Here is a 26,383-nt window from a genome sequence, read left to right on the forward strand (position 1 = left end):
CACATAATCTAATTAAAATCAGTTTAGTCTTGAGATAAGCCCCTGCCTCCTCCCTGTCACCCCATATTGTCCCTCCGGGCCCCTTCAGAGGAGAAATTCTACTGTCAGCTCTCTGCCACTATCCACCCTGCCCTCTCCCCCATGCCAGCGGCTTAGCAGGAGGACAGGATCCCTAGCCAGGGACCTCTTTCACTGGACTCCTCACAGGTGGCCCAGGAGCAAGCAGACCAGGAGCCCTGGTGTCAGCAGCATTTGTTTTCCCTGGAGGTGAGGGAGGGGCAGGCACTGGGTGGACGACCGTGTTGTGGTGGAGCCCACTGAAAACTGCTGAGGCAGCATTTCCAAGAAGAGACCAAGATTTGATTTGCAAAACCAACGAGCAGCTTGAGGCTTTTATTTTTTTTTTTAAGGAAAATGACTATCAATATGCAGCGTGTGCCAGATGCAAAGGAGCCCTTTTCCAACTCCAGGGCACTTCCTGCCCTGCTTCCCTCTCCAGGGTAACATCTTTATACAGGGAACAGACCTCCCCAGATTCCGGTCTTGTTTAGCTGGCAGCTGGACCGAGCCCTGGACCAGGGTCTAAGCACTGACCTAGAAATTCTTGGAGAATGGAGGCCAGAGTATAAAACGCTCTGTTATCGTCAGGGGAAGGGGAGGGAAATGGAGAGAGAGAGTGTGTGTGTGGTTGTCACATCTAGAGAAACAGCTCTGCTTAACATGTTTATTCTCCACCTCGTAAGCAACATTCCTGGCTGACGTGTCACAAGGAAAGCTTTGACATTTTCCAAATAGATGAGTCCCTGGTCTATCTAATGTGACTTCTGAGATCAGTGGAATGGAGACCCAGGTTTCTCTCAGGACATATGAAAACTAGCCCTTGCCCTCATCCGTCCCCCAACCCACACGCACGCGCACACACACACACACACACTCACACAGAGTCACATACACACACTCACTCACTCAGCTTTTCCAACTTAGCATATTAAAAGCCTGTAAAAAGCTTCTAAAATTGGGCCTTCCCGACAGCCTGCCTTTGTTCTCTGTGCCTTTGTTCCTCTGCCAGCTCATGAGCTCAGGGGGCTGCCTGGCAGCCTGCAGAACCCAGGACCTTGGGTCCATGGCTGGCTGGTTGTGCCCAAGGGAGCAGAAGGGCTGCGGTTTATCTTTCACACTCATCACCCTGGGAGGGTGAGTTCAAGGGAGCCATCAGGCAAGCGACCGTGGGCACCGCAGACCCAGAAATCACGGTGACCCCGTGGAGTCCTTCCTGCGGAGTCCACGTGGCCCCAGCGCCTGCAGGAGGTGAGCCCTCCTGGGGCCAGCCCTCCCTCCACAGCAGGGCTCTGCTGAGTCCCAGGCGGCCTCCTGCTCAGGTATAATCAGGGGTCCAAGTTGCAACCCGCATTTGGGCCGTGTCCACCCTGTGCTTTGCAAGGCTGGTTGGAACTTGCTTAGGTTTTTTTTTTTTAAATAGGCACTACCTGGTTGTTGTCTAGCAGCTCGCAAAACATAGGTGTGGAGGATCCCGCCCGGGACTGCACCCTTGCAGGTTTGAAAAACAGGTGAAGCTCCCAAACCATCTCACCTGTTCAAAGCACCCCTCACATCCTCCTCTCGAGCCCAGAATCCCAGACAAGGCGGCGTGCCATCTGCCGAGGAGGCCTGGCTTCCAGTTGCTGTTTTCCCTTGTGAACAACTTAGACTTTCAGCAGTTTCAAAGGTGTCCCGTTAGATCATCATTTTGCAATTAAGTTGCTCATAAAAATCTAATGGAAATAGAGTTAAGCAATGTAAAAGCAACAGCCCCCAGCACAGAAAATGAGGAATCCACGCCCCTCAGCCACACTCAGCCAATCCAGTTTAAAAAGAAGGCTGTTCTTCCTAAATGGGAAAAGAACGAAAAAGAATAGACATATGTATGTGTATAACTGAATCACACCTGAAACTAACACAGCATTGTTAATCAACTATGCGCCAATATAAAATAAAATAGATAACCAGCAAGGACCCACTGTATAGCACAGGGAACTCTGCTCAATATTCTGTCATAAGCTAAATGGGAAAAGAATTTGAAAAACAGTAGACACATGTATATGTGTGTGTGTGTGTATATATATAAAACTGAATCATTTTGCTGTATACCTGAAACCAACACAACGTTGTTAATCAGCCATATACCCCAACATAAAATAAACTTTTTAAAAGTTGTTCTTTTCCACTTTGTTTCAAAACCCTCGCATCTTCCTTTGCCCTCCTCGTGTACATTATTTCTTATCACACACACCTGTGTCTTACAGCAGTGGTCCCCAACCTTTTTGGCACCAGAGACCAGTTTCATGGAAGACAGTTTTTCCACAGACCGGGGTGGGAGATGGTTTCGGGATGGTTCAAGTGCACTACATTTCCTGTGCACTTTATTTCTGTCGTTATTGCATCGGTTACACCTCAGGTCATCCGGCGTTAGCTCCTGCAGGTTGGGGGGCCCCCGTCTTAAAAGACGGAAGAGTGAAAGAGGTGGCAGTGATGAAGATGTGAAGCTGGAGCTGGCTTTCTGGCTCTGTGCATTGTTTCTTGTTTCCTGTGCATAATGGGGAAAATAATGACTTATTATCCACTACCTAATGGACTGTTGCGAGGAATAAGGGGAGTGAATAAGGCACTTAGCATATTCTAGTTGGCAATGTCATTGTGTGTGCGCTTAGTGTAATCAAAAATATATTAAATAAAGCTTTTTGCAGTCATAAGACCTATCCTGATATGAATACATACATTGACTATTTAACTTAAGATGTAGAAGTATCAAGTTGATAAAAAAATAAAGTGGGAAAAAATTATATCAAGTTGAGAGTCTTCGCTGGGAGTCCCGTGGTTAAGACTCTGAGCTCCCAATGCAGGGGGCATGAGTTCAGTTCCTGGTTGGGGAACTAAGGCCCCACATGCCGCATGGCCCGGCCTAAAATTTAAAAACCAAGTTAAGGGTGTCTTACCCAGGTTCATTCCCTGGGTCAGGAAGATCTCCTGGAGGAGGAAATGGCAACCCACTCCAGGATTCTTGCCTGGAAAATTCCATGGACTGAGGAGCCTGGTGGTCGCAAAGAGTCAGACACGACTGAGCAACTAACACACACTCCTAACCAAAAACAGAATAGTTGATTCATGTTCTTTGAGTAAAAATGGAAATGAAGTCCTTCAACAATGAGAAGATGAAACACCTTCCCTCCGCAGTCTGAGGCTGAACAAGTCCGGGACGTGAATTCGCTTTTATTACATTTTTATCTTCTTACCTTTGTAATTGGCTTCACGTTGTTTCACTGTTGTTAGGATGATTTGCAAGGGCAAATGATGATGCCAAAATGATGCAAATGCAAGTTTGGATTAATGACAAATGATGTCAGAAGCTGAGAATGTGGATGCAAATTGTAGTTAGGCTAGAAGAAAGTTATATGCCAGAAATCGTATTAAGCTAACACAACACTTGAGATTTTCTGGGAAAAGGGAAGAAAAAACAGCTGAGTCGTGTGGCATATAATCATGTCCCAGCCCTCTTTACACTGGACCCTTTTTAGCCAAATTGATCGTAAATGCTAATTAAAGTCAAATGTGTTTTTTATGTGTCTACACTGTGCTGAGTGAAGCAGACAGTCTGCAGGACCCAGAAGGGACCCTGACCTTCCTCTGACCCCTTTGTGAGGCAGGGAGAATCCTCTAACCTTCATGCTTGCTTGCACTGGAGACTCTGAGTGAAGGTTACAGGCTCTGGGGGTTGGAAAAGTTCTTTCAGTGGTGGGAGATTTTTATTGTTTAGACGCTAGTTGGTATCCAACTCTTTGGGACCCCGTGGACGAGCCTGCCATGCTTCTCTATCCATGGAATTCTCCAGGCAAGAATACCGAGTGGGTGGCCATTTCCTTCTCCAGGGGCTCTTCCCAACTAAGGGATGGAACCTACCCCATCCTTCCCCTTCATCGGGTGGAAAATTGAGGCTCTCAGAGCTCAAGTGACACAAGGAGGAGCAGCCAAGGATGCCCGTTCTGTTGCGGAGTTAGCTGCAACCTCCTTCCCAATCTGGCCCTTCCCTGTCCCCCAGCAGTTAAATCTTCACCGCCTGGGCCCTGCCTATGGGGCGGGAGCCAAGGGGTCAGCCCACAGGGAAGCCAAGTGACCTCTCCAGGCTGACTCACCTCCAGGCAACTCCCGCGCCCTGGCTCTGTTTCTGCTATGATTTGACACCTTTTTCGTTGTTGTTCAGACACTGAGTCGTATCCGACTGTTTGCAACTCCATGGACTGTAGCTCACCAGGCTTCCCTGTCCTTCAGTATCCCCCGGAGTGTGCTCAAATTCATGTCCATTGAGTCGGTGATGCGATCTAACCATCTCATCCTCTGTCGCCCCCTTCTGCTGCTGGTGAGTCGGCTCTTTGCATCAGGTGGTCAAAGTATTGAAACTTCAGCTTCAGCATCAGTCCTTCCAGTGAAAATTCAGGGTTGATTTCCTTTAGGATTGACGGGTTTGATATCCTTGCTGTCCAAGGGACTCTCAAGAGTCTTCTCTAGCACCACAGTTCTAAAGTATCAGTTCTTCAGCCCTCAGCCTTCTTTATGGTCCGGCTCTCACATCCATACTTGACTGTTCGAGAACGGACTGACCCAAACCTAAGGTCAAGGGAGAGCTCCTGGGACTTTAGAGAGGCTTGGAGGGGATGAAGGACCTTCCTGCATGAGATGAAAGCCATTTTCCTCCACTTCCTTCTAACTACCGCCATCCCAGGCCATCCCTGCCTTGAAGCCCAGGCGCTCGCATCCAGAAGCAGAAGCAGAGTGTTGGTCTGCTACCTCACGCCACAGGCACAGAACTGAGTCTCTTCTGCATGACGCACGGACTCTTTTCTCCATGTGACATGTGAACCCACGTGGTGCGGTGACAGGGACCTTACATATTATTCCTTCTTGGTTTCCTTGTTCTGTGAAAGTGCCCTGCCCCATCCATTGACTCAGAAGATATTATCATTTCTGAGCTGATCATTTTCAAAGCCCCAAATCAGAAAATAGAAGACTTCATCTGCATGATGATCTTTCTTTTCTCACCAGAGCAAGTTCTAACCACGAGGACATCATATTCTTGCTTCTAAAGGGAATAAAGTTTAAAAAATAAATACATGGTTGTCACAGTTATACAAATGAACTAAAAAAAAAAAAAACAAACCTTAAGCAGGTGATAATCAGCAGTTGTGGAGAGAAAAACTTGGAGGAGGGTTTTGAAATCAAAGTTGTGTGTGTGTGCGCTCAGTTGTTTCCAATTCTTTGCAGCCCTGTTGACGGTATTCCCCCTACACAGATAACCTCACTGCAAAAGAACCTTTATGCCTGAGCTCAGAAATAGGGGTCTAACTAAAATTATCTCTCTCTTATCTGTTATATCACAGTGGGGACATTGTTGCCTTTGAAAAGTCTACTAATTATAACCGCATTCTCCAAGAAGAAGGAGCAGTGAGTATTGAATAAAATAGATTTGCTATGATAGACCCTGAAATATTCAGTAATTGTTGAATTAGATGCAATTATTTTCCTGTGTATAACGTTATTATGGGCAGCCCTTAGCCACTCACCCCCCTGATCCTCAAAGTGATGCTGGCTGATACTAAGAGAGCATCAGGTGAGGAGGAAGCCAGTGGCTGGTCTCAATGAGCGCAGTGTCCGTGGGACACAGTGGGGGTGGCACTCCTAGCCCCCAGGGTAGGGCGGGCAGTTCAGAAGACCTCTCTGTCCTCCCGTGGCTTGTAGCCAAGGGCCTACTGCAAACCCACACGAACGATCTACTAAGCAAACTGAGTAGCTCAGAAGTGAATAGCTCAGTGAGTAGCTTAGGAAGGCTCAGGGAGCAGAACTGAGAAAGCCAAGGAAGATATAATGACCCTGAAGCTGTGCTGCCACAGAGCAGGCCATTAGGTTGGAGAGGATGAAGGGGACTCCTGTGACCAAGGTGCAGTCCAGCAGGGCAGGCTGTGGGGCTCAACTTCCAACTTCCCAGGAATGCTCTCACCTACTCTATTAAAATGGAAATTATTCAAAAGACATCAGGGAAATCCTGAAGAAATCATTTCAATACAGTCCTTCATGCAAATCAGGAGCAACCATGCTCTGGGGGTGGGAGTCGGGCAGGGAGGTGAACAGCAGTGTGGCTGACACAAGGCAGGAATGCTGAATTCACTTTCTGCCCTGTTGCCTGTTTCCATCCTAAATGAAAATGCTTTACATTCTGTAATCTGTTCTTCTAAAGGAAAGCCACTGCCCCTCACTTTCCTTGTTCGTTCGGCCCTGAGATTTTATATATGACTGACCATTTCTGTAATCCAGGGATGGTGACCCAGACAGGAGATGGTTTTAGTTCAAGGGCGGACAACCATGTAGACAAGCGTTGTAGAATATGTTTATGGCATCATAAACATAGGTGGAAAATGAAAACATCATTTTCACAGGTAGTCTTTTTATTGTTTGTTACTATACAGCATTTGTGGGCTTCCCAGGTGGCACTAGTGAAGAGCCCACCTGCCAGTGCAAGAGACAGATGTGGGTTCGATCCCTGGGTCAGGAAAGGCTCACTGGAGGAGGGCATGGCAACCCACTCCAGTATTCTTGCCTGGAGAATCCCACGGACAGAGGAGCCTGGTGGACTCCAGTCCATGGGGTCCCAAGGAGTTGGATACTACTGAAGCGACAGCGCGCACACACAGCATTCGTAATGCAAGGCCAATTTGGAATATTAAATCCTAATTGCTCCCTGATGACTAGAGATTATAGTCTTATAGAGGAAGGTTAGTATCATTTGCAGTGAAACAAGAGGGAATAGTTGCTGGGATCAAGAAAGTGCCCAGGGGTGTGGATAAAAGATTAACCTATAGTAGCAGTGAATAATTATTATCTGACTTAAAGAAATAATCTGTGTGAAAATGGTTTTAGGTTGACAATCATTCACTGACGAAGACAGAACCCATTGAATCCCCTTTGTCTGAATTCAGGAGATGTCCATTCTGGGAGCAGGAACTGGCAAAGAAATACTCCTACCAAATGGTAGGCTTGGGACTTCCCTGGTGGTCTAGTGGTTGAAAGTCTGTGCTTCCACTGCAGGGGACATGAATTCAATCCCTGGTTGGGAAGTTGCACATACTACACAGTGTGGGGGGAAAAATTTTTTTTAATGGTAAGTTAAAGCGTCTGCCTGCAATGCGGGAGACCTGGGTTCGATCCCTGGGTTGGGAAGATCCCCTGGAGAAGGAAATGGCAACCCACTCCAGTATTCTTGCCTGGAGAATCCCATGGACAGAGGAGCCTGGCAGGCTACAGTTCACGGGGTCGCAAAGAGTCGCACACGACTGAGCGACTTCACTTTCACCTTTCACTTTGCACACATGAGGGAGACTAATGCTCCGTGCCTTGCTGCCTAGGGCGGTAGATGGCTTCTTAGTCTGCCAGTGATCACAGTTGTACAAGATGGAGTAAGATTTGCCTTCCGCCAGGCCCGTGAGGACCGTCATTCCCTCCTGGGCTGGGTGGTGGTCAGGAAATTCAGGGCTTCTCCTCACACCCTATAGAAAGACTCCACCTGGGATCATGTCACATTCTAGAATGAGGGCCTCCGTCACAGAGCGAGAAACAGGTCTGTGCATTTTCTAGCATCTGGGTGCGGGGGCATGTGGAAGGGGAAACTGGGCTTTCGAGGGAAGGGCGGCGAAGACTGGTGGTCTTTAGAGTGGGTGGTACAGACCTGGAAATAAATAAGTTATGGCATCAAAAATGAAGCAACTTCAATTGTAGTTGAAGTTATGCATTACTCCACATGAAATGAAAATGTCGCTCAGTCATGTCCGACTCTTGTGACCTCATGGACTGTATCCCACCAGGCTCCTCTCTGTCCACAGGATTTTCCAGGAAAGAATACTGGAATGGGGTACCACTTCATATAACTCTCAGTAAAAATATGTGGCTCCAGGAAAGAGTTTGGCTGATGTCACAGCCAGATAGTATTATTGTAGGGCCTGCAATACAGGAGACCTGGATTCAATCCCTGGGTCAGGAAGATTCCCTGGAGAAGAACATGGCAACCCACTCCAGTATTCTTGCCTGGAGAATTCCACGGACAGAGGAGCCTGGTGGCCTACAGGCCATGGGGTTGCAAAGAGTCAGAGACAGCTGAGCAACTGACACACACTAGGGCCTCAGCAAGGTCTGTGAGAAGCAGGTAATTCTAGAAGTGGACTGCAAGCTGAAACGACTCTCTGTATTCTCCTAGGTGGCCTTTCTTGCTGATGAATACTGCAACTGCTGTCAAGACATTCTGCAGCACGTGAGGAACCAAGAACTCGAGAGGGTAGGGTTTTATCTACAAAACGCAAGCATTTATGACTTGTTCTTAACCTTCCGGCTTGAAAAGACCCCTCAAGGGATGTGGAGTAGGAATTCATAGCACTAAAGTGCTTAGAATGCAGCTGTTTTATAGTCAGTGAGCTCTTGAAGGTGATATTTTTATTCAGTTTAATCATCTGGAAATTTTCCAAAATGCTTATATGGATAATTTTACGCTTTAAATATAAACTCAGCTATTTTTAGATCCTAATTCCAGCTGATCTGGAATAAAGCACTGATAGTTCAGTGGTAAAGAATCCACCTGCCAATGCAGGAGACACAGGAGACATGGGTTCTATTCCTGGGTCGGGAAGATCCCCTGGAAGAGGAAATGGCAACCCACTCCAGTATTTCTGCCTGGGAAATCCCATGGACAGAGGAGCCTGGCGGACTGCAGCCCATGGGTTCCCAAAGAGTTGGACACAATTTAGCGACTAAACAACAGCAACTTTATTTACCCTGGGATTCTCAGAGATGGTTTTCAGAGCTGTTATTGATACATGCTAATGCACAAGAAGCAGCTCGAAGCAGGGTGCTCTGACATGGGAATTGTCGAGTGGATTGTATTCTAGAATTGGCCGTGAAAGGCATGAAGAAATCTTTCAACCATTCTGAATTCTGTCTTTTACCATATGAAATGAAAATCCAGAGAAGCAAGTGCACGTTTAAATGAAAAGTCTTCTGAGGCTTCAGTGCTATAAGCACTTCAGCTTTGGGAGATAATATTTACTCAGCATGAAGGCATTTCATGCTTTGTAGAAAACATTGGCCTGAGGGAGGGACCAGGCTGTCTTCAGAGTGACCCCTGGCCTATTAACGCCATGTTATAAATACCCTCCAGGTTGAATATCCAATCCACTCCTTCTTGTCTACGATGCTTCATCGAGTACTAACTGAATTCTTACCCTGTGACCAGCACCGTTTCCAGAACAAAGAGGGTATTCCCCTGGAGGCTTGAGAAACTGGTAGTCTGGAACTGAAAGGAAGTGTAAGCCAATGAGTGTGATATAGTATGGAAATTTCTAGGACACAGTGTGATTGGACTGTTCTTGGCTCCCAAGGGAAGAAAAACAGAGATGCCTGGAGAAGTTTCCCTGGAAGAGGCCATGTTGCTGGCGAGTCTTATAGAAAAGCAGAAGTCCAACAGACGCAACTTGGGGGAGAAGAGGGACTCTGGGAGGAACACATGGCGCAGGCAGAGGCAGAGGGTGGTCACAGGTGTCACAGGACAGGAAGGTCGCTATGACTGGATTTATCATCTCCCCGGCCCCGTGGGAAACTCTGACTTAATGAGAAGACGGTGGGTTGGCAGTGACATCAGATGCCATATTGTGGGAGCAGAGGGTGTGGCTTTGCCACAGTCAAGGTGACAAGGGAGGAGGGCTGGGTTGGGAACAGTGACAACGACATCAGAGAGAAAGAGGGACACATCAGAGAAATATTTCTGTAGCAGGCGAATCGGGGTGGATGACTTGGAATGTGGGCCCAGGGGCAGGCTAAGTGCTGTCTTATCCAGACCCATGAGCCCCAGGAGCCTCCAGCCTGCTCAGCCCGTTCTTGTCTTTCTCATTAAGTGCCTGAGTCTTTTTGGAGATGTCTTCTCTACAAGAGATTTTCAAATCAGGTACCCTGGGGTCAGCACTTACAGCCTACACAGAAGAAACAGTTTAAGAGTCTGGGGTTCTCGGAGGACCTGGAGTCAGTACTCTGTTGCCTCAGGACATCTGAGCTGCAGAAATCTCAGAAGGCTAGTCTTCATGAGCTGGCAACTCAGATGGGCCACCAGGTTCACATGGGAGGAAATAAAGGACCCTGTCATTTTGTTCCTCAGTAGAAGTCTTTAAAGAAGGCTCCTGAGGCTTGGGGAAGAATGGACACATGTATACGTGGCAGAGTCCCTTTGCTGTCCACCTGAAACTATCACAGCATGTTAATTGTCTAGACGCCAGTACAAAATAAAAAGTTAAAAAGATGCAGCTGGCTTTCAGGAGGTACACTCAGAATAAAGTGGCAAATACACTATTTATGAAATTATAGGCTCTTTTACCAAGGTTTAATAGCATTAACCCAGATCATGATAAAATGCTGTTTCACTTTAAAATGAATGAATATTTTGCTAATAATAATAATAATAAGAGAAGTACCCTTTGTAGAATCACACTGGCTCCCTTTAGCCAGCACTGTCCTTAGTGAAAGCTATGGTTTTTCCAGTGGTCATGTATGGATGTGAGAGCTGGACTGTAAAGATAGCTGAGCACCAAAGAATTGATGCTTTTGAACTGTGGTGCTGGAGAAGACTCTTGAGAGTCCCTTGGACTGCAAGGAGATCCAACCAGTCCATCCTAACAGAAATCAGTCCTGGGTGTTCATTGGAGGGACTGATGCTGGAGCTGAAACTCCAATATTTTGGCCACCTGATGCGAAGAGCTGACTCATGGAAAAGACCCTGATGCTGGGAAAGATTGAGGGCAGGAGGAGAACAGAGGATGAGATGGTTGGATGGCATCACTGACTCGATGGACATGAGTTTGAGTAAGCTCCGGGAGTTGGTGATGGACAGGGAAGCCTGGAGTGCTGCAGTCCGCGAAGAGTTGGACACGACTGAGCGACTGAACTGAACTGAACTGTTGTAGGTGAATTCCAACATGATGTCAAGGAGGAGGCAATATATCCTTCGTTATGTATGGTTGCATGTCTTCCTGAGCTGAAAATAATTGAAGGGGTCAGCCAGTCACTGAAACTGGATTCTGAACTCTGGTTTGTGCCCCCAGGGCCCGGTCTTCGCCCTGCTGTAATCAGTAGAGCGCCCTTGTTATCATAATCAGCCTTCCTTCTGGAAAACTGCCTCAGGACCAGTCTTCCTCCCGCCCAGCAGGTGCTCTCTGATGGATGTAAAATCCTGTCTAAAATACAGTTTGGGAGGCCTTCCTTAGTGCTCCAGTGGCTAAGACTCTGTGCTCCCAGGGCCGGGGGGCTGGGTTCCATACCTGGTCAGGGAACTAGACCCCCCAAGGCTCAACTAAGAGTTCGCTTGAAAGTGGAAGTGTTAGTTGCTCAGTCGTGTCCGACTCTTTGCGACCCCATGGACTGTAACCCGCCAGGCTCCTCTGTCTGTGGGATTCTCCAGGCAAGAGTACTGGAGTGGGTTGTCATTCCCTTCTCCAGGGGACCTTCCTGACCCAGGGATCGAAGTTGGGTCTCCTGCATCGCAGGCAGATTCTCTGACACCTGAGCCTCCAGGAAGCCCTAAGGGTTCTCATGCTGCTGCTAAAAGATCCCGTGTGCTGTAACTGAGACCTGGAGCAGGTCTCATTATATTACAGATAAATTTATTATTTATTAACAAATAAATATTATTTATAAAGCATTTATTTATTAATAAATAATGAGATTTATTTACTGAGATATACATTTTTAAAAATAAAATACGATACATTAAATACAGCTTGGAAAAGCCAACAGGCGAAGCTTTACATGGGTTGGAATGAAATTCATCCGGTTACCTTTCGGGGTTGATGAACTGCCTGTGGAGGAATGGTCTCACCAGGCACAAAAGCAGGGTTCAGAGCTATGTTCTGTTCCTTGCGTCAGGTGGAGGACTTGCTGATGTCCTTCTGGAAGTCTCTGCAGCAAGACACAGTGATGCTCCTGTCGCTGCCTGACGTGTGCCAGCTCCTTAAGTGCTACGACGTGCAGCTGTACAAGGTAGGTGGTTCCTTCCAGGTGCTGGCTTGTGTCCTGTCCAGAAGTTGGTACCCAGTGCTAGGGGCTTCCCAGGTGGCACTGGTGGTAACAAACCCACCTGCCAGTGCGGGAGACGCAGGAGAGGTGGCTTTGATCCCTGCGTCAGGAAGGTCTCCTGGAGAAGGAAATAGCAACCCACTCCAATACTCTTGCTTGGAAAAGTCCATGGACAGAGAAGCCTGGTGGGCTGCAGTCCATGGGGTTGCAGAAAAGTCAGACATGACTGAAGCTTCTTAGCATGAACACACTGGGGTTAGAGCCACAGCCCTCACCCTCTGGGGTGTCCATGGATCTCAGATCTTCTGAGAAATCAATGGTGGGGCCTATGGACCAGGAGCCTTAGGTCTTTCCCTCAGACTCAGTTTTTCTTTCTGAATTCACTGAGAATCCGAGTGACCTCATGTAGAGAAAAAGCCAGTGAGTGGCATACAGTATGGAAAGTTCTAGAACACAGTGTGATTGGACTGTTCTGGGTGCTCAAAGGAAGAACAGAGATGCCTGGAGAGGGCTTCCCAGAGGAGGCCATGTTGCTGGCAAGTCTCACAGGAAAGGAGAAATTCTGCAGACTCAAAACAGAGGAGAAAACACGGGGTGGAAGACATGGATTCTGGGAGGAACACATGGTGCAAGCAGAGGCAGAGGGTGGTCACAGGTGTCACAGGGCAGGAAGGTCGCGATGACCGGACTTACTGTCTCACTTGCCCTGTGGGAAACGTGGACTTACTGAGAAGACAGTGTGTTGGCAGTGACATTGGATGCCATATTATTGGAGCAAAGGGTGGGGAGGAGGCTTTGCCACAGTCAAGGTGACAAGGGAGGAAGGTTGGATTGAGAGATCCGATGCCATCAGAGAGAAAGAGGGACGAATTAGAAACAGGGACACAGGGTGACTGGTGGGTCCAGTGACTTACTCAATTCAGTGAACCCCAAATTGAGTCAGAGTTCTTTCTCTGATATTTTAACAAAAGAGAACTTTTTCAAATAGGTAATTGGAGTTGTTGCTTTGGATTGTACACAACTTCTGGGGTTTGTAGGTTTGTTTTTTGAACTCTGTGTCTAGAATGATTAATTGTGATTTGGGGGTCAATTATATATAATTTCTGCAGTGAAAATGTGCTTTCCTTAAGCTTGTCATGAACTTTTACCTTTTATTTTAATTTTTAGGGAAAAGATCTAGGGCTTCTAAAATTTTTAACACAAAAGTTGAAAACTTGAGGCTGGCTTCAGCCCTTAAAGATTTTGGTTTGACCTCAAAACCAAAACCAGTCTCGGCCACCATTCATGTTGTGTACATTTGTGAATCGGTCCTCAATATTTTCAAATCTTTGAAAGAGTTCTGATTCCAGCCTCTCCAGCCTGCTGTCCTGCCCAGTGGGCAGCAGCCAAGGCTACGTGCTGGCTGCGTCCTTAGCTGGGTGGGGGCTCCTCTCAGGCTGTGGCTTATGTGACCCTTGGCCTTTTGTAACCAGAGGCTGCCCGCATTGGCTGGCGGCCATGTGTCTTGTCACTTCTGTTGTAGGGAATTGAGGACGTTCTCCTCCATGACTTTTTGGAAGATGTTTCTATTCAGTATTTGAAATCTGTCCGGTTGTTTAGTAAGAAATTCAAGCTATGGCTCCTCTCTGCTCTGGAGGGCTTTCCAGCCCTCTTACAGATCTCCAAACTCAAAGGTGGGTTTCCGTGGAGAACGTGGATTCTGTGAATGCAAGTGCGCATCTAACTTTCCATGTGGGGTAGGTCGTCTCCCCTTTATTGCAGCCTGAGGCATATAGGATCTTAGCTCCCAGGCAGGAATCAAACCCACACCCCCTGCAATGGAAGCATGAAGTCTTAACCACTGGACTGCCAGGGAAGTCCCCCTTTCCCCTCTGGTGTCACTTTGCCCTCGTGCACTGAACTGAAGTCCACAAGTCCTGGCCGCTTCCGCTTTCTCAGCTTTTCCTTTAATGCCCATAAGGAAGGCATGTGTTGATCCATCCACACCCTCCTGCCAATTCCCCAAGCAGGGCCAAGGGGCTGGGGAGGTAAAAAAGGGCAAGGGGGAGGCCAACCAGCTCCGCCATCCTTGGCTCACCGCCCACCCAAGCAGGGCCAGAGAGGGTCCTGGCTTAGCATACGCCCACCTCTCTGTGCTCTGCTCAGGCCCCATGAGGCTCCGAGAATATCGCTCCCTCCTTAGAAATTCCTCCCAAGGCCCAACTTGCCCACACTCCAGCCCTCCAAACGTTCACGCCCCCGTGTAGTGTGAACGCAGGAGGCTGTTGGTCTGCTCAAGACTGCAGCGGCCGCTCCAGGCCTTCCTGAAGCTGACCGTTGGTGTCTGTCTGACGCTGTGACCCTCATAAACTCCAGCACATGCTCGCTGGACGGACAGTGTATTTTACGGTTCTGGAGATGCCCTGGTTTCTCCCTCCTGCCTTTGTGAGGTTCTCCATCATCGCCTCTAGCTCTCCCCGCCCAGCCCCACCCTTCCTGGGCAGCTCAGGCCTCTCCCAGCACCCAGCCCTCCCCACCTATTCCCCTCCGCCCAGCAAGTCCGCCTCCCTGGCACCCTGTGTGTACCATCTCCCCCGAGGGCCCACAGAACGGGCCATGCCTTATCTTCACCCCCTGGCACCCCCAGGACCCCTGGCTGCATTGATCCCTGTTTGACCCACTTGGAAACTCACAGGCCCAGGTTGTGTGATCACTGTGTCCCCATTGTGTGGGTGGGCCACTCTCCTTCACTGCTTGACCTCTGACCCATCCCCCCCACCTGCCCCCAGGGACCTCCAGCATCCATGGGTGCTCCCCAGAAACTCCTGACTGGTTGTGCCCAAGAAGCCCTTGTTCCTGCTGCTGTTTGTACCCCATCAGCCTACCCCAACCCTTTGCCTGGCCAACTCCTACTTACATGTTAAGACCCAGACTGAAGATCCACTTCCAGGTGGAGCTTCTCCTGACACTTTCTACCCCAAGAAGCCTTCGCTCCTTTCTCCCTATGGCTTATATTGCTGGGAGCGCTTGCCTGCTGGTGGGAGACTGTGCATTGGTGACCCGTCCTTAGCCGGGAGCCCCTGGACAGTGGCGGTCCCTCTCCTTCCTCCAGCCCTGAAGGCGCTGGAGGAAGTATCCCTGTGAATGAATACATGAATAAAATGAGTGAATGAGTCCAGCCAGGAGACTGTCCCCTCTCTCATTTTCTCGTTTCTGGTCATTTCCCAAGGAGAGCATGCAAAGATGTGGAAGCTGGAGGAACCCAGAGTTCCTGGGCAAAATGGTCAACTGCACAGAGCCCACGAGGCAGGTGCTACTGACACCATTTTTCTAGCATTGGGTGGAGTAGGTGGTTAGTCACCTTGCCCCCAGAGGACCTCAGAGCCATGTGGGAAAGGGCAAGGGAAGCAAGGGTACTGGGGGCCTGGCTGTGTGGGGCAGGCAGGCAGCTGTGCCATTCTGGTGCCAGCTGTAGGTACCACCTGTATGTGCCTCCTCTCCCTGCCTGCTCCCTTCCCCCGCCCCCAATCATTCATGTGAACTTGAAGTTATAGGATCAGTAATGGCCATGTGTATTGTTCTTGACAGAGGTTACTGTGTTTGTCAAAAGGCTAAGAAGAAAGACATACCTTTCCAACATGGCGAAGGTAGGTTTCCTGAGTGTCCCCCAGGCCCTGTCCTGGCCCTGCCACCTACCCAGGTGTGTGTTGGGGCCACAAGGTTCTGGGCTCTGACCTTCTCTGTCTGGCATGACCACACAGCTTCAATGTTAGAGGCATGGGGAGAGGGCCAGAGAAAAGGTTCTGAAATCTGTTCTGAAATCCCATGGCAGCAGATAGGGACAGAGCCTGGGATCAGCCCTCTGCCTTAAAGCAGCCCCGGCCAGGGAGGCATCCAGCCAGGCCCGCCTTTGACAGTCTCCATCCTTCCAGCGCAAAACTTCTCCTCCAGACCCAGCCCCTCCAGCTGGTTCCCCCCAGTGCTCAAGGGCTGATGGCCACGACTTTGCAACACAACCTCCATCCCGACCCATCTGCAGCAGCCACCTCAGGCTCCAGAGCCAGCCCTGCTCAGAGCCAGCCCTTCAGTGTTGCCCAGGGGGGTTTACTTAGCACCCAAGGACCCGTTTCCTCTCCATAAAACTGGTGACTGTAGCACCTGCTCCTGGGGCTGGGATACGGGTGACCCACCACCCGTCTCCTACAGACCCTGAGTGTGGAAGGGATTGGATTGTCCCCTTGGATGTGCATGTGCGTGCTCAGTCGTGTCTGACTCTTTGTGACTGCACAAAGAGTCCATGGGATCTGTCCACGGGATCCTCCAGGCAAGAATACTGGAGTGGGTTTCCATTCGCTTCTCCAGGGGGTCTTCCTGACACAGGGATTGAACCCATATCTCTTGCGTCTCCTGCATTGGCAGGCTGATTCTTTACCGCTGAGCCACCAGGGAAGCATCCCCTTGGACACTGGAGGCCAAATTCACTGCCCAGGACTCCCAGGGGAAGAAAAGGCACGGCTTCTGAGTCCCCTCGGCCACCCTGTAGAGTCCGCCCACCTTTTGCTTTTCCAGAAACACACTTGCCTTGCAGACCCCGAGTCACCACTGGTTCTCTCTCTGGGGCAGTCAGGCTCCTTGCTGGGGACACAGAGGATAAGGGACTGGGAGAGGAGGCGCCACAGGCCCTGAGACCCTGCCCCCACCTGTCCCCAAGCAGAAGCGTTCTGAATGCTGCATTTCAGAAAGGCAGTTCTAGAATGTGGGCAATTCAGACATTTTCATTGTCAGCTGGGATTCCATTTTAGTGGGCAATAACCCCAATGAGTCTGAGTGAACTCCGGGAGTTGGTGATGGACAGGGAGGCCTGGCATGCTGTGATTCATAGGGTCGCGGAGAGTCGGACACGACTGAGCGACTGAACTGAACTGAACCCCAATCCAGTTTTCTTTCTCTTTGATAACTACAAAATCATGGTAATATGGAGAGGGGGGCATCAAGCCACAGTAAGATGATGAGATTTCAGTAAGTGTTGTGTGTGCCCTTTGTCTTCAGACCATGAGGATGGTGCTGAGAAACAGCAGGAGGGTCAGCGTCCTGAAGTCGGATCTACGCACCATCTTCCATCGGGGCGTTTTGGATATTTCCCAGAAAGTCCTGCCCAGGGGCCTGAGCGGTGCTGACGTCCTGGAAGAGAACACAGAGATGAAATGTAATCCTCCTTCAGCCACTGCTTTGTGCAGTGTTTGGTATATGATCAGGGCTGGCATAGCCATCCCCAATATATGAATCTGCTGAACTAACTAGGGGCTTCCCTGGTGGCTCAGTGGTAAAGAATCTGTCTGCCAATGCAGGAGACATGGGTTCAATTCCTAGGTCAGGAATATCTCCTGGAGAAGGAAATGGCAGCCCACTCCAGTATTCTTGGCTGGGAAATCCCATGGACAGAGAAGCCTGGCGGGCTTACAGTTCATGGGGTTGCAAAGAGTCGGACGTGACCTAGCAACTAAACAACAGTTCTTGATAAGTAGCCCCTCCCCTACCACTCGTCTGTCCCTTGAAGATCTCCCTGCTCCCTACTACCTGGCTGTCCCAAATCCCAGATCCTCCCCCAGAGACTCCCCTCCAACCAAACCAGCATCTGAAAAGCATACACCGAACCCAGTAGACCTCAGGACTATGGAAACCCCCTTCCCAGGCCACTGACTCTGCTAGAAATCCCAGGTGACTCCCCAAACCTTGCTCTCACCCTCAGCCCAAGCTCAGAGAGACCCAGGAGGTGTGAGGCCTCTCCCCCAAGTGCCTACCAGCCTTCCAGGGGCCCCCGGGCTCATGATGGCCTCCTTGTGTGTCTCTCCGAGGGGGCACAGATCTGGCAGGGAGACAGCAGGACACCTGACAGGTAAATGCTTGAGGCATGCCTGGAAATACTTCCGGGTGGAGCCTGGTGAGGCCTCTCCCAGGGCCGAGGCAGTCCACTGGGTTTTCCAAATCCTCCTGGCATGTGGCACTCAGGTGGGGTGACCAAAGGCTGTCCTTCCATCCTCTCTCCCTGACTGCTGCCTGCACAGGTGGGGGGCCCCGGTCCCTCCATCACTTCCCAGCCTCCACCCCTCAGGTCTGTGCTGACAGAGTCCACAGCCCCCCGGCAAGGCACCTAACATCCCTCAGCGGCTTTGATGTCCTTCATCTCCTTTATAAAAACAGCGGGGATGGATGAGGTCATGTCTGTATCATGCAGTGAGCTCACTTGGAGCCAGGTTCTGCGTAATTACAAGGTGTAGTTATGATTTCAAAATCTTAATTCCCATTTCAACAAGGGGCAGAGGAAGTCGCTGGAAGGCAAGAGCACAGAGCTCTGAACCAGACGACCTGGGGTGACACATCCCACCCAAGAAGGCAGCCTTTGTGTTCACAATGAGTGTGAGGCCCCAGGGGATGCCTTTGAACCGCTGTGAGGATGTGGTCCCCTAGGTTACCTGGTATACAAATACCTACTGGGAAAGTCTGCTGCATGGCTCACCATCTTTTGGTTTGTTTTGTCTGTTGATAGGTTTGAGCAGTTTAATTTCTTTGCTGGGGACGTCAACAGATCTCAGTGTATTCATGAATTGTCTGTCTTCAAATCTCCAAGAATTTGTCTTCCAGGTACAAAAACTTTTTTTTTTAAAGAGAAGAAGCAAGTGTTGGTCATTCTAGCTACATTATAGCACTGAGTGCTCAGGACCTGGTGCAAAGGGAAAGGGTTTTCTCTGGGGCTCTGGACAAAAGTGTGTCATGGTGGGGATGGCACTTCAGGATGGGGAAGTAGTATCTCGGAGGCTCGTACATCATACAGGTGTGTGTGTGTTTGCTTGCAAGTGGCACATGTGTGCATGGGTGAGCATGTATGTGGGTGGGTGTAGGCAGGTAAATGTGAGTGTGTTTGCCCTTGTGAGTGTGTGAACACCAAGCAGGAGTGTTTAGGAGGGAGATAGGTTTGTCCGTTGAGGGATATTGACTTAAAGTCACAACCTTAAAGTTGAGAGTTATGTTTAATTCAGTGGAAATTTTTAGGACTTCAAGCCTGGGAGACAGCATCTCAAATGACCCTGAGAGAACTGCAAGGAGGCAGAGGGAAGAGTCAGGTTATACAGAAATGTGCAACAAAGCAGGTAGTCTGAACATCAAAAGTATTTTGTGAATTAAAGAAAACCAGATATCCCAAGTTAAGCAATTTAGTGCTTTTCTGTATATGGAAGATGCAAGAGTCTGGGCTGTCTGAAATCATTCCTTTCATATGCATCTCAGCTATCTGGGGCCAGAATCCTGTGTTTTTCACACCCAGAGTTCCTCAGGACTCACCATAGGGAATGGCTGCAGCTGTATGGATGCCAGATTGCAGGTATTCTTTTCCTTCCTTGGTGCCCTTAGGGTTCAGGAATTCACATTTGGAGGCCTGGAATCAGAGGACTGTGACATCCTTGTTTACTGATATGGCAGGAAATACTCCATTTCTCAGGGAGAACGGTGCTCGTATGGGGGTTTTACATACAGTCCTAGTAAAGTGTCAGGCTTGGGTTCATGAAAGCCAGGATGAATTGGTTTTGGATGTGGGTGGGTTTGGTCTTTCTGACAGATATGTCACTTGGGTTCAGTACGCCCTTTGGCTTGATTGTCATCATCACCGGTATCAGCAGTCACCTTACTGAATCAGGTTTGGCCACTCACTGCTCAAAAATCAATACTGGAGTGAAGCAAATGTTGGTAGAGAAGAAAATTGCTTTTGATCAGAATGCTTGCAGTCTGGAGAGATGATGAAACTTGGTGTCCCCAAAACCACCTCTAGAGATTCTGCTTGGCCCTGAACATCTTTAAAGGGAAACGGGGAAGTGATCTCAGTTAATTGCTGAGAAGAGGAGGGAAGGGTCCTTGCCATCTTTCACTACATGCAGGCTTGTGTCCAGGTTCGTCCACTCCTTGTGGTCTCTCTCTTTTTATTTTTTTGTCACGCATGCATGTGTGCTTCAGTTGTGTCCAACTCTTTGCAACCCCATGGGCTGTAGGCCGCCAGCCTCCTCTGTCCGTGGGATGCTCCAGGCAAGAATACTGGAGTGGGTTACCATTTCCTTCTCTTCAGATGCCCTCTTGTTCAGGAGATTACTGAAGGGGAAGCTGGGGAAGAGATCTGGTCATCTGTTGGTGATGGGCCCGGGAGGTAGCAGGGGTGGTGCCTGGTTCAAGGTTAATGACAGAATGGAAGGGCCTCCTCCAGAGAGTACCTCCTGCCAAAGGCAGGTTCCAGGCACCCTGTCGGAGCTGACGACGCTATTGGGGGAACCCCAGCACCAGGCCCCAGTGGACCCCAAACACCAGGCCTTCTGCCCATGAAGACACCACCCTCTGAAAGCTAAGGCATCTGGGAATGGGCTTGACTGGGAGGTGAAGGGCAGGTAAGAGTCACTTAGCTGAGAAAGGGAGACAGCCTTCCTGAGAGAGGACGGCAGGAGTGGAGTGGGCATAGGGAAGCGGGGGACCAGTCTCGGGAAGTGGGGAGACATCTCTGCAGCAGAGAGCGAGGACCTGGAGGGCCCGGAACCAGAATGTGACTCGAGTTTTCTCCAGAAGTCTCCAACAACAGGCCTTCCCAATCCCTCCCTTCCCCAGAAAGCCCGGTGGGGAGCTTGACAGCTGGGTTCTAAGCCTTGGCAGGGGTCTGTTCTCATTCTTTGCTTCTTGGAAATAATCTTTCCAGATTCTGTGTGTGTTTTTATAACTTTATTTATCTGTTTATTTTTGGTTGGGTCTTCCTTGCTCCGTGGGCTTCTCTCTAGTTGCAGTGAGCGGGGGTGACTCCAGTTGCGGTGGCTTCTCCTGCGGCAGAGCGCTGACTCTGGGGTGCACAGGCTTGGGCATTTGCAGCCCATGGGCTCAGTAGTTGTGGCTCCCAGATTCTAGAACTCTGGTTCAGTCGTCGTGGCACATGGGCTTAGCTGCTCCACAGCATGTGGGTCTTCCCGGATCAGGGATCGAACCAGCGTCCAGGTTGGCAGGTGGGTTCTTTACCACGGAGCCATCAGGGAAGCCCTGCCGTGTGGTTTTGGTTTCTCCTCCTTGGTCCTTGGCAAAGTTCACTTGTGCCAGAGGTCACGTGTGTAGCTGCGTAGCTGTGGAGACTTCGATTTGTTCAATCGGGTGAAGCTCTCTGTCCTCTGGTCCTTGTTTCGGGCACTCACGCAGCGTCAGCTGAACCCCAGCCGAGCCCACTGAGACCACGGGTACCAGTCCTGCCCCGCAGCAGCACAGGCCCATCCTGCGTCCGAGCCCGTCCTCACCCCCACAGCCCTCATGAACGAGACATCTCAGGAAAGTGGTGGGTTTGCGTCTGCCTGCATTTCATGGGGTTGTTTTTCTAAAACAGCTTGTCTGATTAAAACAAAAAAGGCCGCTGTCAATAAAATACTCAGACTGTTAAAATGTGAAGCCTCAGGCGTGTCCACGAAGACTAACCGTCTCAAGGGTGAGCATCTGGAACGCGGGGAGACGCTCAGCTGTGCTGCGTTTCATTTGGTTCCCCCAGTTCTCGTGCAGTTTGGGCCCAAGAGTAATTTCTAAACGTGGGATCCCAGGGCACCATCCTACTGGCAAGAGGAGGAAAGCTCGGGGATCGGGCTGAGATCGCCCACTGTGCCTTCTCGGGTGGTTTAGGGACATCTTTGTGCTGAACCCCAGCAGGGGTCCTCCCAAGATCCCCCCCATCCAGGAGGTCCAGAGGCCTGGGGAGAGGATGCCCCTGCTGAGGGGAGTCTGTTACCAAACCCAGGTTCATGTTCAGGATGCACTGTGAAGCCGAACAGACTGGAACGTCAGAGGCTAGAGCAGAGAAAGGTTTATCGCAGGGCCATGCAAGAACGGGTGGCTTATGCTCAAAACTCCCCAGAGGCTTTCAGCAAAGCATTTTCAAGGGCCAGGTGAGGGGGGCGGGTCTCAGGGTGTGTGATTAGCTTGTGCACAATTCTCTGGTTGATGTTGAGATAATAGGGCAGTTAACGTTGCTGATGCTTAGACACTGGAAGGCCTGCAGGCTGTGTGCTCCTGATCATTAAGTAGTTTCTTCCACTTGTTGGTGATGTTTAGCATTGGAAAAACTCAGGAAAAAGCAGAAGATGCTATCATCCGGGTACTTCAGCGAGGAGCCCCAGCAGAGGCTATGGGTGTTGGGGGTCTGTCCCAGGGAGGCCCCCCCATAGGGTCTTGCTTGGTTACAGGTCCACACCCAGCCAGAGCCCCGAATGGTCCTTTGGGGGTTCTCGGTGGGGGCTGAAGATAAGCAGAGATGGACGGGCACCTCTTTATTCCTGGCCAGTCACTGCAGTTCTTCCTTGGAGACTGGTTGAGACTGTGGGTGGTCCCATGCAGGGCAGGTTCAGGGGCTTCACCCCAGCCTGTGCTGGGAGCCCCTGTGGCTCTGTCAGTTTGTAATTCACCAGAAGTGCAGCCCAAGGCTGCTGTCAGTCTGGTGGGGGAGTTCCTTGGTCTGCACATACAGCATCCCCCAGTACCCAGTTTAGTGCCACTCAGGCCCTCGGATGACCACACAGGTGGACCTTCCGGGCCTCAATAATTGACCCAGTGCAGCAGCCAGCTTGGTGCTTTCCAAAATCAGCCCCCTTCCTCCCATCACTGTGGGATTCTGGGCCCCTTTATCACAGTATCAGATTTGCCACATATAAATTAGCCCCCGATGGCAACTGCCAAGGGGGCCTTAGCGGGACTGCCCTGCAGGGGTCACCCTGAAGGGGTCCTCACAAGTAACCTCTTTTTAAAAAATTGTGTGGGATTTAAAAAAGAAGTAGGCCCCTCTCCCACCTCCTGCCTTCTCTCCCCCGCCACTTCAAAAGGTCTTGCCAGGAATCACCCCCGACACGGGATGGCGAGAGACCAGGCCTGGGCCTCCTCTCTCCCTGCCCTTCCCGCCGCCTCTCCCCCTTTGGCCACCTCAGTGTCCGCACCCCCGTGGGCGACTCTGACAACATGCTCGCCTCTGTTTTTATCATAAACCCCGACATTTTTTTTTTTCTCTCTAAAATGTAACAGCCAAGCAGAAGCAAAGAGGAGTTTATCCAATTGGCCGCCAGCTTCCAGCTGAGGTGGAATTTCCTCCTCACGGCAGTGAGCAAAGCCATGACCCTCTGTCACAGAGACAGCTTCGGTAAGTCCGAGAACACACAGTGTTGTGTCATCTACCTGTCAGAGGTGTGGTTACAGCCTAAGTGCTTTCCGTATGGCTAGGTGAAACCCACCCACTGTCTTCTCTCCTTTTTATGTAAAATACAGCACGGACACAGAGAATCACAGAAAACCATGCTAATCTTTTTATAACAACACGATGATTCATCAAATGGTTGGACCCTGCCTCATGCTCCTGTCCATGAAAATCATCAGTAAACAATCAAAAATAAGAGCAAAGTTTTACTTGAGCCAGACTAAGGACTAGCCCTCCCAGGTAGCGCTGGTGGTAAACAATCCTCCCGTCAATGCAGGAGTTGTGGATTCGATCCCTGGGTCGGGAAGATCCCCTGCGGGAGGGCAGAGCAACCCACTCCAGTATTCTTGCCTGGAGAATCCCATGGACAGAGGAGCCTGGCGGGCTACCGTCCATGGGGTCACAAAGAGACACGCCTGGAGCAACTTAACACACATGCACTGGGTGTAGCCCACAAGCCCGCTCCCCAGATGACCCCAAGAAGCTGCTCTGGAGAGCAGCACAGTTGCATATCTTGTCAGAACAAAGAACATTAAACAAGTCATTTCTTCAAGATTTAAAGAGAGAGACCAGCACGCACACAGCAAGTCAGCATGGCCTTGGCCCCTGGAAGGGGAGTCTTATCATTAAAGGAGGACCAGTGTTGGCATCCCCAGAAGGGAGGCATTTAATCTTTGTTTTCAACATGGACGTTCTTTTCTTCTGGTCGATATGTCCTTTTCTCTAAATCAGAGCAGAGGACCTGTGTAGGTTGATAGGCCACAAACTTGATACTGTTTTCGTCAGCATCAGAGTCAAGTTCACTCATGTATAAAGCCAGACACCTCCTCTAGAGTTCAATATGTGGAAGTTTCTTTCATCATTCCCCTGCCATCATTGTCAGATAAGCAGGAAACCTCCTGTGACTTTTGAATAATCTGCTTTGGGACGTTCTGAGAAAAGAACCAGGCACCCTCTTTTACTCCCAACTGAGATGGATGAAAAAATTGGTTCTTTGGGGCACCTGGATTTAACTTCCAGGAATAACAATTGATAAAGTTCCCCCTGTGGGCTTCCCTGGTGACTCAGACAGTAAGGAATCCACCTGCCCATGCAGGAGACCTGGGTTCAATCCCTGGATTGGGAAGATCCCCTGGAGAAGGGAATGGCTACCCCCTGCAGTATTCTTGCCTGGAGAATTCCATAGACAGAAGAGCCTGGCGTCACAAAGAGTTGGACACGACTGAATGACTGACGCCACTGTGTGCAGACAGTGGGAAGAATAAAGCAGAGTCTGTCTTGCAAACTTTCTTGTCAAATGGATAGTCTTCCTGTGCTGGGGGAAGTCTCACCTGTCACAGCTGTGGTGCTGACGCACAGGACAGGAGAGTCGTGGGGAGGGACGTGGGGAGGGACCCTAGAGGCCCGCAGCCCCGTGGAGGGAATCACTCGTTTCAGCAGATATCTGTGCATCCCTGCAAGTCCCAGGCTCCTTCCTGGACACTGGACACACAGCCATGGAGAGACAGACAGAGCCTCCACCACACGAGCTGGCACATCAGTCAGGGTGAGGAACCCCTGCCCCAGGGCTGCCAGAGGCCCTTGCAGCGGGTACGGGGATCAGGAAGAACGGACAAAGAGCAGACAAGCCCTATTCTAGACCATTCTGCAAACTCTGAGTCTCTTTGGAGGGTTTCGGCTGTAAGCAGCCACACAGGTGACATCCATTCATCATGAGGCTCTGCCCATGAAGGTCAGGATGACAGGCTTAATGTTGATGCTCTTCCAGGGCAGAGTGCAGGTATAGCCACAAAAGGAAAATCAGCCCTTTCAGTCGTTGGTACTGCTGACTGAAAAAAATGCACAACCTGAAAGTTAAGAGTTATGTTTTATTTAGTGGACAAAACTGAGAACTTAAGCCTAGGACACAGCATCTCAGGGAGCTCTGAGGGACGGAAGAGGCGAGGGGCGGAGCCAGGATGTATATGAGTTTTTTGCAACAAAGACCAAGTAGTGGGAGCATCAAAAGATTGCTTTTAATTAAAGAAAACCTGGAGAAGGAACAAGATGGTGGAGGAATAGGACGGCGAGACCACTCTCTCCCACACAAATTCATCAAAAGAACATTTGAACGCGGAGTAAAGTCCACAAATCAACTTCTGAATGCTGGCAGAGGACATCAGGCACCCAGAAAAGCAGCCCATTGTCTTCAAAAGGAGGTAGGAAAAAACATAAAAGATAAAAAGAGAGACAAAAGAGGTAAGGACGGAGCTCCGTCCCTGGAAGGGAGGTTTTAAAAAGAGAGAAGTTTCCAAACACCAGGAAACACTCTCACTGGCGAGTCTGTGGCGAGCCTTGGAACCTCAGAGGGCCACATAACCGGGAGGAAAAAGAAAGAAATAATTAAAACCCACAGATTACCCGCCAAACAGTAACTCCCAGCGGAGAAGCAGCGCAGATGCCTGCAGACGCCATTAGCAAGTGGGGGCTGGGCAGGGAGGAGCCAGCTGAACTGCTTAGAGAGAGGACTGGGCTTGAATGCCGCGAGAACAATCTGAGAGAACTGGGGATAGCAAAGCAGACTGTGGGATAGCTTCCCCACGAAAAGGCAGAAAGCTCTAACCTAAGACTCGGCCAGCCCCGCTCACAGAACAAAGGACTGAGCAGAGCGAGCCAGCTGCGGGCGGCCCATCCCGCATCCCCCGCCGAGACAGGCAGGGAGGGCAGCCAGACCCGGAGCGGGCAACCGCGGCCCCAGAAAGGCATCCAATACAAACTGCAGGCAGGCTTGTTGCTAATCAGGACTTCTTGGGCTCAGGCCGGTCGATATCCGCCTTAGAAGGTGCGCCGGTTGTACACCTAGAAAACCGAGTGGCAGGGACTGGGGAGGCGATAAGTTGCAGCGACCGCGCTCACCAAACACCTGGTCACCTGAGCTGCTCGGACCGGGGAAGGCACAAAATGCAGACCCAGCCAAGTCTGCGCCTTTGTGGAGTACCTGAGAAACTGAACTTGAGAGGCTCAGACCTGGGAAGTGCA

At 50.1% G+C, this 26,383-nt stretch overlaps 1 protein-coding gene across 2 annotated transcripts in view; it reads left to right on the top strand.

Moving 5' to 3' along the window:
• Nucleotides 1–26,383, top strand: part of RFX8 (regulatory factor X8) — a 59,665-nt gene that overhangs the window by 17,828 nt on the left and 15,454 nt on the right. The window contains exons 5-14 of one of the 2 annotated variants that reach the window (XM_088841631.1): nucleotides 5,430–5,493; nucleotides 6,964–7,074; nucleotides 8,294–8,371; nucleotides 11,998–12,111; nucleotides 13,670–13,820; nucleotides 15,356–15,436; nucleotides 15,715–15,773; nucleotides 17,176–17,332; nucleotides 18,674–18,768; nucleotides 23,197–23,311. In XM_088841631.1, the coding sequence (XP_088697757.1) occupies nucleotides 5,430–5,493; nucleotides 6,964–7,074; nucleotides 8,294–8,371; nucleotides 11,998–12,111; nucleotides 13,670–13,820; nucleotides 15,356–15,436; nucleotides 15,715–15,773; nucleotides 17,176–17,332; nucleotides 18,674–18,768; nucleotides 23,197–23,311 (1,025 nt within the window). The remainder of the gene's footprint in view (nucleotides 1–5,429; nucleotides 5,494–6,963; nucleotides 7,075–8,293; nucleotides 8,372–11,997; nucleotides 12,112–13,669; nucleotides 13,821–15,355; nucleotides 15,437–15,714; nucleotides 15,774–17,175; nucleotides 17,333–18,673; nucleotides 18,769–23,196; nucleotides 23,312–26,383) is intronic. The other variant, XM_055400599.2, reaches the window with a different exon arrangement.

Source organism: Moschus berezovskii, chromosome 11 (assembly GCF_049115385.1).
Source record: "Moschus berezovskii isolate FMDL1 chromosome 11, NW_MosBer_1.0, whole genome shotgun sequence".
Taxonomy (NCBI): Eukaryota; Metazoa; Chordata; class Mammalia; order Artiodactyla; family Moschidae; genus Moschus; species Moschus berezovskii.